Below are 18,883 nucleotides of genomic sequence, written 5' to 3' on the forward strand. Positions count from 1 at the left end.
TCAGGACCAGTGCACAACATTTGACTGATCCACTTCACCATGACATCCTCATCTCTGTTGTTGAGATACAGACTCAGGTCATGGTAAGGGTATTCCCACAATCCTGACAGAGAGGAGACAGATGTCTGGAGAACACTGGAATACTTACCACTTCCTAGCCTCAGAGAATGAACATGTGTAACTATTGTTAGAGCACTGTGTTAAACACCACACCCCTTTAGCATTATGAAGGACCTCAGACATGAGGACACTTCAAATAACACTTACATTCTGAGGGATGAAGTTGTTTGCTTGAGAATGGACAAAATTATTTCCACAACACATTCCTATTGCTAATGAGGATCCCTGTGGGTCACAATGCATATTCAGGGGAAGCAGATGATCCCATCCATGACACTGACCTGCCATCTCCTATTTACCTGTATCACAATGTATGTAAACATTGCAAACATTCTATGGTTAATTGCAAGTCTATACTGAAATTTTTGTCCACCTACCCTCCCTCTGGATCATCTATGGGAAAGGGTAACTTTCACTATAAATGAGTACATTTAATAAATGTACTATAAATGAGTACTATAAATGAGTACATAGTGAAATATGGCATTTATTATGCCCAGGTGCTGTTGTGAACTTCAACTGCATCTACTGTACTCCCAGACTCCCACCACTGAGTTCTAGTTACCTCTCCCCCAAAAAGACTTATCTGGCACTGACTGATTTTCTGAACCTGCACCAACTCTGTCAACGTCCACCAGCAACCAAGGTCCTTTATATCATGCACAAATACCTGATTGTTTGCATCTTGTATCAGTAAACAACTACCCTAAGATGAGCCAGCATGCATCTCAGGACCACTCCTGCTTTTTCTCAGGGAAAGCTTCTGGAATCTTATCTTCTCACTTGGTAGCAAGAATTAATAGACAAAGAACCTGAAGTGGAACATGATTTACCCTGATATGAAAATTAACACTAAATGAGAAAGGTTGCACAACTCAGAAGATCACTGTGTCCTTTCTCTCTCTCCGGTATGGCAGTTCAGTATATTTCATTATTTTCTGCTTTTCAACATTCACAAAGCCGTTTATATACCAAACAAAATGATCTCACAAATCTTATTTTTTCCAGAAGCTAGAAGGCAAAAGACAGCAGCAACTACAAAATATGCTATGCTGTGCTAAATAGGGACATTTGCCTTTCCTCTGCTAAATAGAAGACAGTCACTGCTAAAAAATGTGCCACTGATATAGTCAGTATCACTTTAGAAGTAATACTTCACTCTCTTATGCAACCAGCCTGTTACCTCTAATACTGACTGATTTGCTGTATAAAAAGGTTTCAAGCAAGATCTAGGTCCCTACTGGGCCTTTTAGATTTTTACTGAAATTAGCAGCATCCAACCATATCAAGAGTACAATTATTTTTGAGCCTCTATAAATTAATTTCAGGTCATATGGTCTCTCTATAAATTAACTAGAAGGGACAGACCATGTATTTAGATCTGACTTCTTTACTGAAAGACTCACTTATCTTTTGGGTGAGAGACCACTCACAGGAGAACCCAGAATATGAATTCCATTACATAAAGTGAGTGAAACTGGAAGCTATTGTTAACACACACCATTTATACAATAAACTGAAAAGTGCAGTACTTTACATTTCGAAAAAATTTCCAGATAGATATCAAGATTCAAATATCATGTCATGCAAAAGCGAAGCACAACATACCTAGCAAGCACACAATCTACAAAGCCCAAGGACAAATAAAATCCAGCTAGTATGATTACTTTTTAAGAACATCACCATTTTCTACCCACAAAAACAGTTTTACACCACATACATAAAAATCAATGAAGAGAGACCAGTTGAAAGACAAAGATGCGCTAACCAGCAAAAATAGACAGCTTCCTTGTGTTTATTTTACTAGGTATGGAATTAGGACCAAATACATTAAAATACTAAAATAAAACTGAATTCCAATACATCACAGCAGGAAATCTGAATTTATAATCAACTAAATATTTGGATATTGGCTTGTAAGGGAACCTGCAAATGAGACTTCATGTACTGGCAGATGAATATAGCAAACATACACTAGCATTTTGCTCTTTTGTCAAAAGCATTAATGTTAACCAATTAATCAAATAACATTCTACCTCTGTATGTACTTACACTTCATTGCCAAAAGTTAACAACTTATGAACATGAAAAGATTGTCCTCATTATAAATGTAATAGTAGCATATTTTACTTACATGTTCATTCCAGGCATTCCAGGGCCCCCTAAAGTATTCAGTGGGGGTCTCATTGCACCTCCATAGTTCTGCAATGATAACCAAGGGTCAGACTACCACAAAACAAAAAAACAAAACCAAAGAGGAGGGGGGAAAGAAAGGACAGCAGGTTAATGACTTCCCTACACATCTGCTGACTGGACAGGCCTGTGCCATTCATTTTCAGGATTTCTGTTGCTTGACATTAAGAACATTGTTATTTCTACATTACTTCTGATGAAACTATTTTGCATTTTCTAATAGTCTTATTATCCTAACTATGGAAGTGTAGTAAGCACATTTTAAAATAATTGATTTATGAAGACTGTCGCATTTATGGTAGCCAACACAATTGCCAGCGAGGAACAGATATAATGCCCAGTTCATTTCATGAAAGCTGACTTAATCTAAGAGATTTGGGTGGAATTTTTTTAAACATAGTAAAATATTACATTTAAACAGAGCAACTTAAGCATTAAAATGCTGTATATCTATATTATGGAAAATACTGTTTAAGCTATTCACAAAAAGATGAATGCTATACTTCCTTAAGAAGCAATCTATTCTACTCAAAGAATGAGAAAAATATTCACAACAAATGAAAAATTGTTAAATTGCCAAAACAGTACAATAAAATGTCATAAACAAAACCAAAACGTTTGTTCACATAGCTCTAAGTACATAAAAGAATAGAAGTGGGACATTGTGCCATTTTACTAAAAGGTAAACAGCTTCACTTATCTCTATACAATCATGGTATGCATGTCCTATCCCATATGTATGCTTTCTATAAAAGCTATACTAATCAAATTCATTGCGATATTAATTTCAAGAAATCTCAGCGTCTTTTGAGAAGGAAACCCAGGAAAATATATGTGTTTTGAAAATGGCCAATGCTATATCCTTTGGAAGCAGAACTGTTAAAACACTTTCAAACAACTACTGTTGCAAAATTCCCCAAATAACTCCAGTAATGCAGGGTTTGTTGAACAGATCTATGTTAAAGTTGGGTAGACATATGAGCAGTTCGATATCAGAACTCTGTTCTGGAACCATCCAGTACAGAAATCTCCCATAAAAAACAAACATATAATATAAAAAATTAAATCCATACCTTTTTAAAAAGTTTCAACATCATCCTGGAATCCACTTGCATCAACCACTCTCACTAAAAGTCCACTGTACTTTATTGGTGGATGGCAAAAACATACTCTACATAAAACCATTCACAGCAGTACTTTTACAGTGCTATTCACTTAGCAGTGCTGTTAAGCAGGTTTAATTTATTTCAAAAGGACTTGTGCAAAGTATCATAAGTACTGGAGTGTCTTCCCCCTCCTCCCATGGTGGAAGTTTTGTGTCAAGGGTACATTAGTAGAACATACTGGGAAAAAGAGAGAGGCCGAGACATGGTTGGGCAGTTAAGGTTGGTTTATTGGGGTTAACAGAACTAAGGGGAGAGAGAAATGGAAAAAGAGGGTTCCAGCACCCATTTCCACCATCTCTGTAGCTGGGCCATAGTTGCACCACTCCAAATCACCTACATGCTTCAGTTGGAGGCTCTTTGCCCAACCTCTTGGAGGCTGGCAGAAGCAGCAAAGGGCTTGACCCATTTGTTGGCTAACCCAGGCTTCTTGTTGGTGACAGCTAGGTCCTCCCAGCAACAGAGCAGGACCCTGAAAGAGACCACAGAATTCTCTTCCAAGTGTCCCAAGCTGGCAAGCATTAGCCTCATCATTGTGCTCATCCACCCTAATTTTGACTCAGCTCTTTGAGGAGGCTTACCTCCACCACTTCTTCCTGGGCCTCGCTCTGGCTTCTCTTCTCTTCCCGTCCCTTTTCCAGGCTCCTCTCTCATCTGCTCCTTGTACCCTGTTGCTTTCCTCCTTGACCTCTTTCTGTTTCCCTTCTCTCTCTTCCCTTTCTGGTTCTCCTTTCTCCATTTCCCATGCCTTCCTTTCCCTTGTCATCCTCCTTTTGCTCCTCCACACCACCACACCTATTCCTCAGCACCAGCCCTTCTTAAGGTACCAACTGCCTCATGCTCTCATCAGCTGATACATGCTGAACTGGCAGAGGTCCTCTGCTTTGGCACCCAGTGATGATGTCAGAGTGCAGTCCTGCAACCCCATTTGGTTTGCTCTGCAGTGTATGCACCACAGGCTCCAATGTAAGCCTTTGAAATAAAGTTAGTCCACTGAGCACTGATGTTGAGCAATTTTTTTCGATAAAAGATTTTAACCTAGTCCTCCCCCCCCCCCACACACACTCACAATAACCTAGTGGTGAAATTAATTAGCCATTTTATAGACAGCAGCTAAACTGAGAGGTAACAATTTCCCAACACCACTGAAGTATACCCATAGATTATCCAAGCGTGTGAATTCAGTTATTTTGATGAGGAGAAGTCATTACAATTACTTTTCCTATACTTTTGTCATTGCTGCACTTTCTTGGAAAACACTTTCACTTATCAATTACATCAATTACAAATCAATTTGTAACACTTTCAAAAACAAGATGCTTTAAACCAAAAATTAAATATAAATCTTATTTTGCAGTGAAACCTTCACTAGAAAGACTAACCAAATACATGCAGGAAACAAGTGAAAGCATTGTTATTTTTCTCCCAGAAAAATGATTAGATAAACTCAAAATTAATCTTCTAGGTCAAAAGAAAGTATACTATTCACTGACCACTCAGTGATGCCATTGAAGAGTTTCTCTTTCATATTACTAAAACAGCCAGCAATATATAGTTGCCTCAGCATATCTGGTGGAGAGGAGAGTCAGGGCCAGCCTGTCCATGAAATGAGTTGAAAGTTTCACTCAGGTGGTGAACTGGGGGAGTCAGAAAGCTAGCAGGGGATGTCCCAGACCCCACACCCCCCCCCCACTGCCTCCTCCAGCCTGCTGAACATGATGTTCAGCTCCATCCTCTTCCTGGGTGGTACAGCAGGATGGGAAGGGATCACCTCCCTCCTCCATCCAGTGCTGCCACCATTACCACCTCCTTTAGAGGCTGGTGAAGGGAATGGTGGGAGGTCAGTGGAGACAGCAGCACTGGACCTGGAGGAATATGGTAAGTAAAGTGGTTGAGGGCAGTACCTCCTCCAAGACCAGTGCTGCAGTCTCCACTGCTTCATCTATTGGCTGATGGAGAGAATGCCTAGAACTTGCTCAGGAGCTTGCTCCAAACCCCAGTCCGATGGCCAGATGCGGCCCGCGGAGAGCCTCTATCTGGCCCTTGGCCAGCCTCTGATTCCCTGAGAGCCTCTGGCCCAGTTGACCAGCACGACCAGATTTGTGCTTGTGGGGTGGGGGAATGGGGGTCCATTTAAGTGTATTTCTTGGGCTCTGTTGGTACTTGGAGAAATCCTGGACATTTTAGCCCATTCATTTATTCATTCATCTAAGGTCCATCTCTAATGTATTTATTTAAATTTTATTTTAAATTTTTTTCCCCAGCCCTCAACACTATGCCAGATATTTGGTGCAGCCCTTCAGCCAAAAAGTTTGGAGACCCCTGCTCTAAAGCAGCGGTCTCCAAACTGGAGACCACTGCATGCTGGAAAATCCTTCCCCAGTGCAAACAGAGCTTACAGTTCTGCCAGGAAAACTCTTCTCTGCCTGGGGAAGCCCAGTCCTCCCAATGCCTTATAAGGCATTAAAAATTTCACTTCCGGTTTCTCCGTGAAACCAGAAGTCATGTGTTTTGAGCTATACAGCTCAGTCTGAGCCCGGCAGAGGCCGGGGACGAATGTCCTAAGCATCTGCTAAGCTCAGACTCCCCTCCGGATGCAAGGGGAGCAGAGATCCCCTCACCTCTAGATAGTGCATGCAGGGGTGCACGTGCTGGGGGGAAGGCCCGGACCTGATCTGCAGATAACTGAATTCAGGGATACAGCATCCGCAGATATGGGGGCCCTCCTGTATGATGAAAGGGTAGGTGTGCAGAGATTAATTTAGATAGATCCTCAAACATGGTAAATGATGAACAACTAGAAACAGTTCAACTATTTTTTCATTTGGTTTCTATTACTCGTTTTCTCTCTTTTTAAAAAAATTATGTATTTTCCCCAGAAATAGTATATTTCTGGGAAATAGAATAGAGATATAATAGAACAGAGATATTCTTTAGTTTTAAGTGAAAAAGAGATATGAAAGTTTGATGCTGTATGTATGCAACTTCTAGTGTGGAAGTGAAGAAAATGAACGGTACACTTTAATCAAAACATGTATTTTAAACAACTTTCTATGAATATCTATGAATATCATGGGTGAATATGGACCCATAAAAGAATTAATGGATAAAACTCCCATGATTGCAATTTGTCCTAGGCACCTTTGTACTCAAATACATACTACTTTTACTATACAGTGGTTCCATGTAGGTAGTACTTTACTAATAGCTGTTTACTAACGTGTTTACAGAAGCAGTATTTTCCCCAAACACAAAATGATGAAGGTGGGATTTGGCAGGCCATCATCTTCATGCCTGACACAAGTTTCTGAGAGCAAATAACTGACTTCTGTTTGAAGCAGATGGTCTGCGCTCTAATCTAACAATTGAAGGAATCTGGAGTGAGGGTATGGTCTATTGGTTGTAATTCTGTGTGACACCTTTACAAACAGCAACTATAAGTAGCTCTATAATTCCGAACTACACAGGAAAGAAAGGAATTATGATAATGCAGCAATGTGAACTAAAACATGCAAGCAATATACCTGTGGTCCTAGTGGAACCATTCCTCTAGGAGGGGTCATTCTCTGCATTGGCCCGCCCATATTTGGATGTCCTAAAAAATGTGAAATATATTAGAACTAGAGCTTTACTTGATTCATTAGATTGAGTAAAAATGTTTTTATTGATTTGACACATGTTTTCAAAAAACTGGACAGCAGATGTTTTCAAAATGTATTAATTTTTTTCAAAAGCAAATGCATACAAAACCCATGTGCGTGACAGGCACCAGGTATAAGTTGTCGTCTCATACTGGAGGAGGGAATTCCTCTTCTAAGACTATGCCTGCTCTGACATAGGCGTGCAACTAAAAACAAAGGAAGAATGCTTTTTCTTCAGAACCTTAACTTTATTCAGATGCAAATTTAAACAATTTTGGTAAAGACTCATAGCAATTTTCCTCAGTAACCCATTATGCAATTTTATTCTTAAAATTTCTAGTCTACATTTCTACGCAAAAGAAGAAGAAAAGATAAAAGTGCACACAAGATAGCATACAATCGTGAAAGAAAAAATAATGTAAAATAAATCAACAAAATTATATAAAAAGATTAGCAGCAATTAATCACAGTAACAGCAAATCCACAAAGGTCTCAAACCAAGTCATAGGCGTGACAAAACAATATCTCTTGAATATGGAGATTGAGGGGGCTAGGCAAACTTCATCAGGGACAGAGTTTCATCAGGGCAGGAGGTCTGGTCTAGAGGGTAGAGCCTCCGACTGCCTGAAGATAACATCCACAAGGTCGCCAGTTCGAGGCCACCGGCACCGTGCGACCTTGAAGCAGCTGACAAGCTGAAGCCGAGCGATTCCATCTGCTCTGAGCGTGGGAGAAGGAGGCCAGAATGTGAAACCAGATCAGAGTGAAACACCTGGACTGTTGTGGTTCTTGAAAGATAGAACCTTCTTTCAATTGTAAAAATCCCTACGGGGATTTAATCAGCCTGCCTATGTAAACCGCCTTGAATAAAGTCTTGAATAAAGACCAAGAAAGGCGGTATATAAATACCTGTTATTATTATTATTATTATTATTATTATTATTATTATTATTATTATTATTATTATTATTATTATTATTATTATTTGGATATAACTGCTGAGAAGATCCTATCCCAAGTCTCCACAAGATTCACTTCAGAAGTCTTAGGGACATACTAAAGGGGTGTCAAACTCATTTCATACAGAAGGCCAAACAGCATTCATGATGCCTGCTGATGGGAAGTGACATAATTAAGCAGAAATAAGCACTTTGACCAGAAATAAGCACTTTGTTCTCATGTAGGAACTCATTAACTGCATAGCCTTGACCATCTTTCCAGGATATGCGAGAGCCCAATTATCACATTGGCCACTCCTTTCAGCAGACTGCTTCTGCCAAGGTATCATTTCACTGCTCAGCAGCTGAAAGGACCTCTGCAAAGTGATGCCTTAGGAAAAGCAGTACTGCTGAAAGGGTGGCCTGCATGATAATTAGACTTTCCTAGTGCCTTGGCAGCACCTGCTACTTTCACACCTCTTAGTCTACCCCTTCTCCCATAGCATTCCTTGATTTCTGAGGTCCAAATCTCCCTCCCAGAACCTAGGCAAAAGAGGCAATCCTGAAAGGGAAGCACAAGGAGAGCCCAATTACCAGGTGGGGTGGATAAAGAGCTTTGTCCCAGCTTCTCAGGGAGGCTTATTTCTGCCATTTCTTCCTGGGCCTCATTCTGGCGTCTCCTCTTTCCCTGTCCCCCTATCTGGTCTGTGGGTCTTATGTATCACACCTCTGACCTAGAGGTCACTCCAGGATCCCAAATGGCAGGCAGATTCAGATGAAGTAAGGTGATCATTCAAGTATCCTGAACCAAAGTTGATTAAAGACTTTTTAAAAGGTCATAAAGAGCACCATGAATTGGTCCCATAAACAAATAAAGAGCCAGTGAATATTGAACAGCATGCTGCACCAAGCAACATCATTCTACTACACAGTTTTAAACACTTTCAAGGCAACCACTAAAGAGCATGATACAATAGTCAAACCTTGACACAACCATTGCATCTGACATGGTGGCCAGAACTGTATTCACTAGAAAGGTACGAAGCTGGTGCATCAACCAAAATTAACCAATGCACTCTTGGCCGAAGCTGTAATTCAAAGAACACAGCCAGGTCAAGAAGTACCTCCAGACTAATTGTTTGTAGGAGTACTCACCCATCTGAGCTTCCATGGGACTTACTCCCAGGTAATTGTGTATAGAGTCCTGGGTCATGCCAAATGCTTTCCTCCTTATACAATAATGTGTCAGCCGCTGCTCCTCTCACTCTCCAATGTTGTAGCTCAGCCTTCTCCTCTTCCTCTGTTCCCTTAATCTCGGGAGGGGAAGAGGAGTAGTGGGACAAAGATGACTACCCACCCCCCACCAATATGATGCCTGAGGTGACCAGTTAGCCTCATGGATAGGCCTCATGGATAGCGTGTGTATAGGACTGCACGCTAAAACTCATTCAATTAATTTATTAAAGATTTCTCAGAGTGACAATGCTATTATATAGCTTGAGCACATATTTCAAATCATTCAAAACATTTATACAAACACAGATAATAAATCTACATAGCTGCCAAACACAGCAGTGGATACTGAGCAAGATGTTAACAGATGCACAGAACTCTGTCTTAGCTAAAAAGTAGATGACACCAAACAATTTCAACATATCCAAAGGAAATTGTTGTGAAGTTAGTAAGAAATCTGTATCAGGCATTTAAATAATAGTAGACCCTACAACATGACTAAGGGCACAATCCTAGCTCTCCCTTGCACCAGCCCAGGAGGGTCAAAAACATGCCGTAAAGCACGTTTGTGCCTCCTCTAGAATTGGCTGGGTTGGTGCAGGGACCTATGCCGGCCATGGAGGCTGAGTCCAGCCTCCGCTCCACCTCTGCTAGGGAGCCATGCGTCGACTGAGCTCAGCCAATGCAAGGCTCTGGGATTTGTGGGGAGGAGGTGGGAGGGAGGCGCTCAAAGGTGGGGAAGGTAGGCAGAGGGTGGTCCTGGGTGGGGAGTGGGATCCTATCCCCGTTCCTGAGCAGTGCAGAGTGGCTGCAAGCTGTTCCGCTCTCCTCGGACTTATGCCACCTCCAGAGGTGGCGCAAATCGAAGAGACCCATTGGGGCTGTGCTGGCTTACCAGGGGGTAAGGGAAAGAGATTCCCCTTGCCTCTGGCTGAGCCAATTCGGGCGCCTACCTTGCACTAGATACAGCGCAGGCCTCCTGGCCTGCCTGTTCCAGAGCAAGATAGAATTGAGCTGCATGTCAGTCTTCAGTATGGAGAATCTTTCAAGATTCTTTGTTTTTGAAGGGTGACATGTTAGAATCTTCAAATTCCTGAGGGTCTGTCCCAAAAAAGAGGGAAGAGACTTTTTCTGTGATGACCCTGGTTGTACGATTAGATCAAATGGGCTTAAGTTATAGAAGAGTGGATTTTAGCTAAAACTTAGGAGAAACTTCTAATGATAAGAGCAATTTGACAACAAGAACTATTACCTAGTAGAGAGATGGGGTCTCCCTTGCTGGAGGTCTTTAGGCAAAGGATGGACAGCCACCTGTTAATTTTAGTTCTAGAATTTCTGCATCAAACAGTGTTGGAAAAGATGGCCAAGAAGATCTCCTCCAATTTTATTATTCTGTGATGCAATCAGTACAACAGAACAAATGGTTTAAACTCAAATTTTTGCCCCCTCCCCCCATAAAACCTGTTTCTTTTGCACAAAGAGACAATTAAATATGAAAGTTTCTCCCTGTTATTCTGCCAACAAGAAGACTAATGAGAAGAACAGGAAGATCCAGGCTACTGTATCATTGTAGTACCTCAGTAGTTGCCCTGGCTGCTGACCAGTATCAATGAAAAATGAAGAAAAAAGTGATGAAAATATGTTATATACTGCATCTAGCAATAATACATTTTTACCTTGTTGCCGTGTTGGATCCATTCCACTAGGCAATAATGGCTGACTTCCTGGGACACCTCCAAGTGCCTATAATAAAATCATCATCAGAAAAGAGAGTAAATTATACATTAACAGATACAGATGGTTTTCTCTTAGATCAGGGTCTCCAAACATTTTGGCCAGAGGGCCGCATCAAATATCTGGCGTGATGTGGAGGGCCGGAAAAAAAATTTAAATATAAAATTTAAATAAATAAATTAGAGATGGAACTGAAGTGATATGGAGGGCTGGGGAAAAAATTAAATAAATAAATTAGAGATGAAACTTAGATGAGTGAGTGAATGGATGAATGAATGAATGAATGGACTCATTCATTCAACCGCTCTGGCCCTCAGAACACCCTCCAGGCACAATCAGAGCACAGTTCTGGTCATGTTCAGTTGAGTGAGCCAGAGGCTTACAGGGGACAAGAGGTTGGCCGTGGGCCGGAAAGTTTGCTGCAGGCAGCATCTGGCCCCTGGGGCCGGGGTTTGGAGACCCCTGTCAGATATTCAATTCAATTTCACATATAGGACAACTTCAATTTCATTGAAGACTCAGAGTACAATCCTAAAATAAAGTTTTATCATTATGAAGTCAAATATCTGCATACTGCTTACAACTTGCACAATTATATTCAAAATGTGTATGTAGAGTTTGGCTTTCTTAATTACTGTAGATCCTCACCTATAAGGCAAGAAATTTCTGCCAATAAATCAAGTGTAAATCATCTCCTCACCTTATCTCCCTGTCACATGGGGGGGTCAGGGCTCTCAGGCACATTGTTGCAGCCAGGAGAAGCCCAGAGGCAAGCAACAGAACAATGCAGATATAATTAAAGGGCTATTAGCCTCCAGGACAACAAGGCTGCAAGCTGTAGCCAAAGTTAACCTTTATATTCCTCCTGAGAAAAAAGTAAGCCAGGGTTCAACACTTCCATTTAAATCAAGCAAGTCTTGTTCTCTGGCAGGATCACACCCGACCCTTTGCACCCTTGTTCCATTTTGCAAATGTCTGGCAGAGGTCTGGTTTTTAAAACACCAGGATGTAATCCTTATTTCCATCTGAAAGAAAGTCCAATTCAGTGCTCATGCTCATTCCTTGCTGCTTGTCTCTCCACTGTGAGTTGAACTGCACACTCCCAGTTATGTGTTATATGTTATATGTTGAGCCACAGGCTTAATACATCAGGCACCTTAGAGAAGGATTTGATTAATGGTTCTACTTACTCTGATAGTGCTTACAAAAAGGTTGTGAAGACCAGAATTTTAAAAGTTAATCTTTTACTATATTTTTAATAAATAGAAACTGTACAGTTCTTACGTAACAATTACTGGTAGGTTATCTTTCAGGATCTGGCCTCAGGTAAAATCAGACAAAATTATAGTCAGATACTCTCCCTAGATTTAAACCCTCCCCAACTTATCCAAGGGACATAGAAAATTCCATGATTTTTTGGTTCAAAACCTGTCAAACCTTGACTTATCTGTGAGATTGACTTAAACTTGAGTATCTGTGGTAAATTATTTTCCCACCAGAATTTCATTTACAAAAGGATTTTTACCTGATTGGGTATCCTTAAAGGTGGCCTTGGGCCTCCTGGGTAGCGGGGGGACATGAAAGGCTAGAAAAGGAGATAATCAGATTAAGAACAGACACACAAGCATTTTTAAATTAAACTTATATATCAATGACATAGACTTACGATTAAAGTGAGTACCAGAAAAACTTGTTTGAGTTCTGCCAAACTCTATTGTACTGTTTTTCCTGGTGGAAAACCAGAAATATATTGCCTGTAACAATCTGAAGCTGGAGGCATTGTGGGGCCACCAAAAATCCCCATTAATGCAGAATGAAACAAACTGTCAAATTATCTATATTCTATCAAAAGGTATGGCCAATTAACCAAAAAAACACAACTGCCTTATGTAACAAAAAGCAGATTTCCTTCACTCAGAACTGATCAATGAGACTGACTGTTCTAAAAGCCAACGAGGTGTCTTTATGAGCAGGGAACCAAAATAAAGTGTTAGAATGAGTCAGCTCTCATTCCTATGTATCAGAAATAATACTAGAATTCTTATTCAGTTGTGTGAGTATCATCAAGTGGGCCAGTGGTTTTTGTTTGTTATTCTGTACTGTCATATATCAAAATAAAGTTAATAGGGGTTACACCAGCCCTACTGATGCCCTGGCATTTAGACTGTGAATATGATTTTGCAATTTATTCTGTACAGCATTGTCTGGTACACAAGGTTGTCGTATCTTGTGGTACCTTGTGGAGTACCAATGAGCTCTCCACAAGGTGACACAAACCCTGGTGATGCCTCTGGGGCTGGAAGTGAAACAGATCGCTGTTTCACCTAAGTGTTGGTTAAGATCAATTTTGCCAATATGTGGCCATCAAATGGAAGAGACACTTTCTGTCCACGCACATGGAAATCAGGTATGAGCTTGCAGAAATGTGTGTGCAGAATGCCTTTATATATGCTGTAAGCAGGGCCGGCCCATCCATGAGACCAACTGAAGCAGCTGCCTCAGACAGCAGACTGGTGGGGGGAGCACCTATTTCTGTCTGCCTTCTTACCTCCACTGTTCCTTCTTTTTCTACTCCCTGGATTGTAAAGGAAGAGGGAAGCAGATAGAAAGAAGAGGGGTGGGGGAAGAGAGCGCTGAGCTAGAACACTGGAAAGTGGGAGGAACAGAGGCCATCACATTATTGTATAGAGTGGGCAGCATTTGGCATGACACCTGAAGCAACAGGAAGTCTTGGACTGGCCCTGTCCAAGCACTCTTTCCAGCTCATGGTACTGCAAGCAGAGGCAACAATACGGGCAAGCTTATAAAGAGAATATAAAAGGGCCTTGCCTATGTTTTAGCATAACAAGGTTGCAAGCTTCCCTAAACATGGTCAAACTCATGGATTTCATAATTCTTTGTGTGCAAGGCTCGGAAGCTTTCCTGAGCGATGCTCTGCCAGGGACTGCACTGTTCCTTTGAGCAGCAACTTTCAACCTTTTTCATCTCATGGCACACTGACAAGGCACTAAAACTGTCAAGGCACACCATCAGGTTTCTGATAATTGCCAAGGCACACCATGCTGCCAGTGGGGGCCTCACTAATAAATGACCTTCCATCAAATTCCTGTGGCACACCTGTGGACCACTCGCGGCACACCAGTGTGCCACAGCACAGTGGTTGAAAATGGCTGCCTTAGAGCCTTAAAAATAAGGCTTGTAAATTTCGGCACAACTCTGTCTCAGCTACAATTAGTGTCCAGGCTTGAACGGAAGACAGGGAAACATGTTTGATTTTCATGCAGTTTGCTTAGGTATTCAATGAAGAGTTTTCCCTCACTGAAGATATTATTTAATATTTGTATATACCCATCTGAGTATGCAAAACATTTCACATATATTAATCACCACAACCCTGCAAAGTAAATAAACATTAGTATCCCTAGTAGTAAATAGGTAGTAAACATTAGTATCCCTAGTAGTAGTAAACATTAGTATTCCTATACTATCGGAAGCATTCCAATGCTTCCCTATACATTCCGATGTATCCCTATACTATCAGAAGCATTCCGATAGGGCTTACTCTCTTACTCCCAGGAAAGTCTTAAAAGACAAGATTGCAGCCCTAGTGAGTTCAAAAGCAAACCAAGGAGTACTGATTCACACTCTTATCTCTTCGCATGATGCTATACCAGGTCACATCAAAAATATAAGATACAACACAAAAACTGAACTGTGCTCAGCTCCATTTCCAATTCCCATAATGCTTGCAAGACAGTCTTCCATTACTACAATGCACCTAATAACTACATCTGCATTTTTGGATTGTCTAACATCCCAGTTTCATGAATTTACAGGGGGGCAGTAAATGCGAATCCCCCTGTATCCACTTCCACTAACTTACTTATTCGTGGCTTGGGTCACTGGGGCTCCCATGCTCGTGTGCCCCCAGGAGGTGAGAAGAGCAGTTCTCAGGCTCAGACTTAGAAGCAAAAAAGTCACTTCCAGTTTTATGAAAAACCCAGTGACTTTTTTCATTGAGGGGTTCAGTCTAAGCCCAACAGAGGCCATGGATGGATGGATGTGGGCTCTGCTGGGCTCAGAGGACCCTCTGGTGGTGAGGGGAACAGAGCTCCCCTCGCTTCCAGAGGCTGAGGGTAGGCGTCCCCTCCTATCTGTGGATTCAGTTATCCACAGGGGGTTTGGGAACTGAACCCCCGCAGATACGGGAGCATGCCTCTAATGTTAATATTAAACACACTTATTATATGTAGTTCTGGTTAATGATATACACATTATTAAATGAAGACACAAATAAAATTAAGGACTCACTTTGATGAAGAAATATTTAGTCATCATTTAAAAGATGATATATTGATTGCGCAAATAAAAAGCATGCAATATAAAATATCACATCCAAAACTGAGCTTTATAAGTGAGAAGCCGATGCAACCAACATTCAAGACCCATACAGAATACTGCCATCCCCCAACTCTTTTTTATTTGACTATAATAGACAGTTAGATGAGTTCTGCTGCTAGGATTAGCCCATTTTTGCCCGGTCCACAGTTGTACACATTTGGTCCACTACAGAAATCGCTTAAGTACAGCATTCAAAATAGTTTTTCACATGTTCAGAGTTTAACCATATGTATGCTAAATTCACTGCCCAATCCTATGCTTGCCGGCACCCGGAGTTACAGTGGCAATGAAATGGTGACCACTGTATCCTATGAGCACTGATCCTATGAATCCTGGGCATGCAAAACGAGGAGATTTGCTGCTTCCTCGTCTAAACAAACACAATTTGTCATCTCATCCAAATCTGATAAAATGAATTTTCTTACAACAGTTTGTAAACTAAGAGCCCTGGCTGGTTCACAAATGGTCAGCACCAATTACAATTTGCCAGGTTCAGACACAGCAACGTATCATTTTAAACTGAGAATGAAAGCAGAAAATTTCCTCTCTCATGCAAAGGGAGCACACAAGCCACATAAGCAAGATAAAACCATGGTTTAAGGTTACATCTGAACCTGGTCAAATCTTAACCCTGCTTGGGTTTTTTTAGGGGAACAGTGGTTCAGATGAAAACAGGAGAAAGGAGCTCCCATAAGTAACCTGACAGATGCTGCTTCTTAGGAAAGTACTGCTCCAAGCCATGGTGTTGGGCTCTAGATCATTGCCAATTATATGGTACCACTTCAAGAAAAGCAATCTAGAACACTAATTTCACACAGAAATAATAACTATATCAAAGATGAAACAAGTATAGGTGTGCCCTGGCATACGCGGAGGTTCAAGGGAAGCCCTGGATATGGTCGCACATGGCTGCTGTGAGCTTCATAAGATTTTCCAGAGGTGGCGGGAGCCCAGCTCCCCTTGTCTCTGGAGGGAGTGAAGGGGAGCCGGTGGACCTGATCCACGGATATTTGAAATCGTGGATATGGAATCCGCAGATACGCTCCCCCACTGTATATTGAAGAGAAATGCAGATAGTCTTAAAACCAATTTTAAAAATTATTGGTGTTCCAGTAAATCTGTACTTCCAAAAGCTACTGGAGAACAAATAACTCTGAATTGTCAGATCTCTAGAAGTGCCAAGTTTAATCTGTTAAAAATGATGAAAATAGAGTCTGCAGTGCCCAAATGTCTTGCTCTTCCATTTTCATCTCAGTTATTTGCACTGCAAAGTACCGATAAGAAGGCATCATTTTGAAATATCTATTTGCTTTACTCACAATGGTCCCAGATAAAAAGTCCATTCTTCTTTCTCAAAATAAGCAAAAAAGATAGTCTGTATAGTCTCAAGAGCTTAAAAACAAAACAAAAAAACCTCGTTCTCTAACTGCCTCTAAAGCCTGCCCAAGTAAACCGCTTTGAGTAAAGTCAAAGGAGCAATCCAATGGCCAGAAAGGTAAATACCTGTATTATTATTAACAGTGCAATTCTAACCAACGGGCCTACACTGTAATGAGTGCAAGTTTAGGGCTGACTGTAGGCCAGCACGGGGCAAGGGGAAATAATTCCCCTTACCCCGGGTAACACAGACATGATGCGGCAAAACACTCAAATTGCACAGGCAGTCCTGCACTAGCAAGATTTGTACTAGCAATTATGACATAACATACAATGGTAAGAGACAAGGCAAAGCATGTTAAAATACTGGTACTGCAGAAACATAGCAGTGATGTTACATATGCAACTGTTTAGGACTTGGCTGGCAGGGAAAATGAACCTGAAGACCACTTATCAACTCTCTCATATGTTTTACAAATAAAAATGTTTAATTTACAGCAAAACATTAAATGCTTAATGTAAAATACACTGAAGTGTCAAGTAAGGGGAGAAGTTACAGAAGAAATCTGAACATCTGAAATTAGAAATTTATCTCAATCTCAGCCTCAACCAAATACAAATAAATTCATTTACAGAGGAATATTTTTAGATATTTACTATATTTTTCTTAAAGAATTTAAATCCATTTGCCATATAACGTAAAATAAATCAAAATCCATTCCTGATTTTTTTATGAAGTCTATCTAAAGTATCAGCATCGGTTTCATTTTGTTTAAATTTTACAAAAAAAGACTGTCCTAACAAATGGCTGGTTGGCTGGCTGGCCTGTGCTCTGTCCAGTGCAGGGTTGGGGCTGGCTGTGGCATAACTCAGAGTAAGGGGAGTCAATTCCCTTTACCCTGTGTCATGCAGCAACTGATGCGATGGGGCTACTTGGATCTGTACCAGCAAAACTGGGGGAGCAGATCCGGGCAGGCCAATGTAAGGGGGTATTAGGATTGGCCTAAGTGCCAGATCCTGGGACTACCCCTCTCCCGGGCCCAGCCTGCCCACCAGCCTGCCCACCACCCTCCCTCCGCAGAATACACCCATTCTGCCCTCCCCAGCCCCCTGAATTGGCAGCCCACTTCCAGTGCAAACTTATCTTCCACTGGCACCATGGAGCCTGAATTTGGTGTCTAAAGGCCAGTGTACTGGCTCCCAAGCTCCCAAGTTATCATAGATGTGTCTTATGGTACATTTGTGACACCCCCAGGCCAGCACAAGGGATGTGTGCCAGCCCAACAGGGGGTCAGTGGCAGGACAGGAGGGGACAGGGGGCAAAGGCCCTGGAAACTGCACCTGCCATGCCCTGACCCGCCATGCCACGCCACCTGCCCCCCTCAGCCATTCCGTGGGCAGGCAAAGCCCTGCATGGCACTCCACAGCACGCATAAAGTTGAGGTTTCTAATGCAATCTTAAAGAGTACTTCTGGTTTTGTCAGGAAATGGGAAGAACACTTTAAGGTGGTGCCAGAATCCTCAGAAGGCTTTTCAAGCACTGTGGAGTGTCGCACAGGCCTCTGTTGCGCTTGGGTATGTATCCCCTGGGGGGGGGGTGGCATGATGTGGGGGGCAGCATGTTGTGGATCTACAACCCAGGGTGCTATGGGGGCAGGTCCATTACTGCCAGGGGTTAGAATTACGCCCTAAGCAATATAAAGAAGAACTGAAACAATACATTCTTCTTACGTTTGTATGAGTTGCTTCAATTCCCATTAACATCAAAGACAGGGGAATTGACCAATCTTATAGTTTTCAGATATCTCATATTTCAGATATCTAACGGGCTAAACCAAAATTTATAAAGTATCAAAAGAAAATATATTATGCCAACAATATTTCAGGATAGAGCAGAACAAAACATTTCATATCAGATCCAACAGAAATTTTAAACAATATTCATTTTTTAAAATTACTTTCTGGTTGTGCTTTCATGCACCAACCCAGCAGTCTGTTGTAGATTGCATACATGTCTCAAGAACATTAAAAAGCACTTTGATTAGTAAAATATAGACAGTTTCACATACAATTGGGCAGTCAA

The 18,883-nt window shown here is 41.4% G+C and overlaps 1 protein-coding gene across 2 annotated transcripts in view; it reads right to left on the minus strand.

The window, feature by feature from the left end:
- The window catches only part of SSBP2 (single stranded DNA binding protein 2), a 166,507-nt gene that overhangs the window by 21,623 nt on the left and 126,001 nt on the right, over window positions 1–18,883 (minus strand). Inside the window, exons 6-9 of one of the 2 annotated variants that reach the window (XM_066614002.1) lie at window positions 12,548–12,607; window positions 10,965–11,031; window positions 7,001–7,071; window positions 2,255–2,322 (exon numbers count right to left, since the gene is read on the minus strand). In XM_066614002.1, coding sequence (XP_066470099.1) covers window positions 2,255–2,322; window positions 7,001–7,071; window positions 10,965–11,031; window positions 12,548–12,607 — 266 coding nt within the window. Of the gene's footprint in view, window positions 1–2,254; window positions 2,347–7,000; window positions 7,072–10,964; window positions 11,032–12,547; window positions 12,608–18,883 lie in introns of both variants that reach the window. The other variant, XM_066614001.1, reaches the window with a different exon arrangement.

This window comes from Tiliqua scincoides, chromosome 2 (assembly GCF_035046505.1).
Source record: "Tiliqua scincoides isolate rTilSci1 chromosome 2, rTilSci1.hap2, whole genome shotgun sequence".
Lineage (NCBI taxonomy): Eukaryota > Metazoa > Chordata > Lepidosauria > Squamata > Scincidae > Tiliqua > Tiliqua scincoides.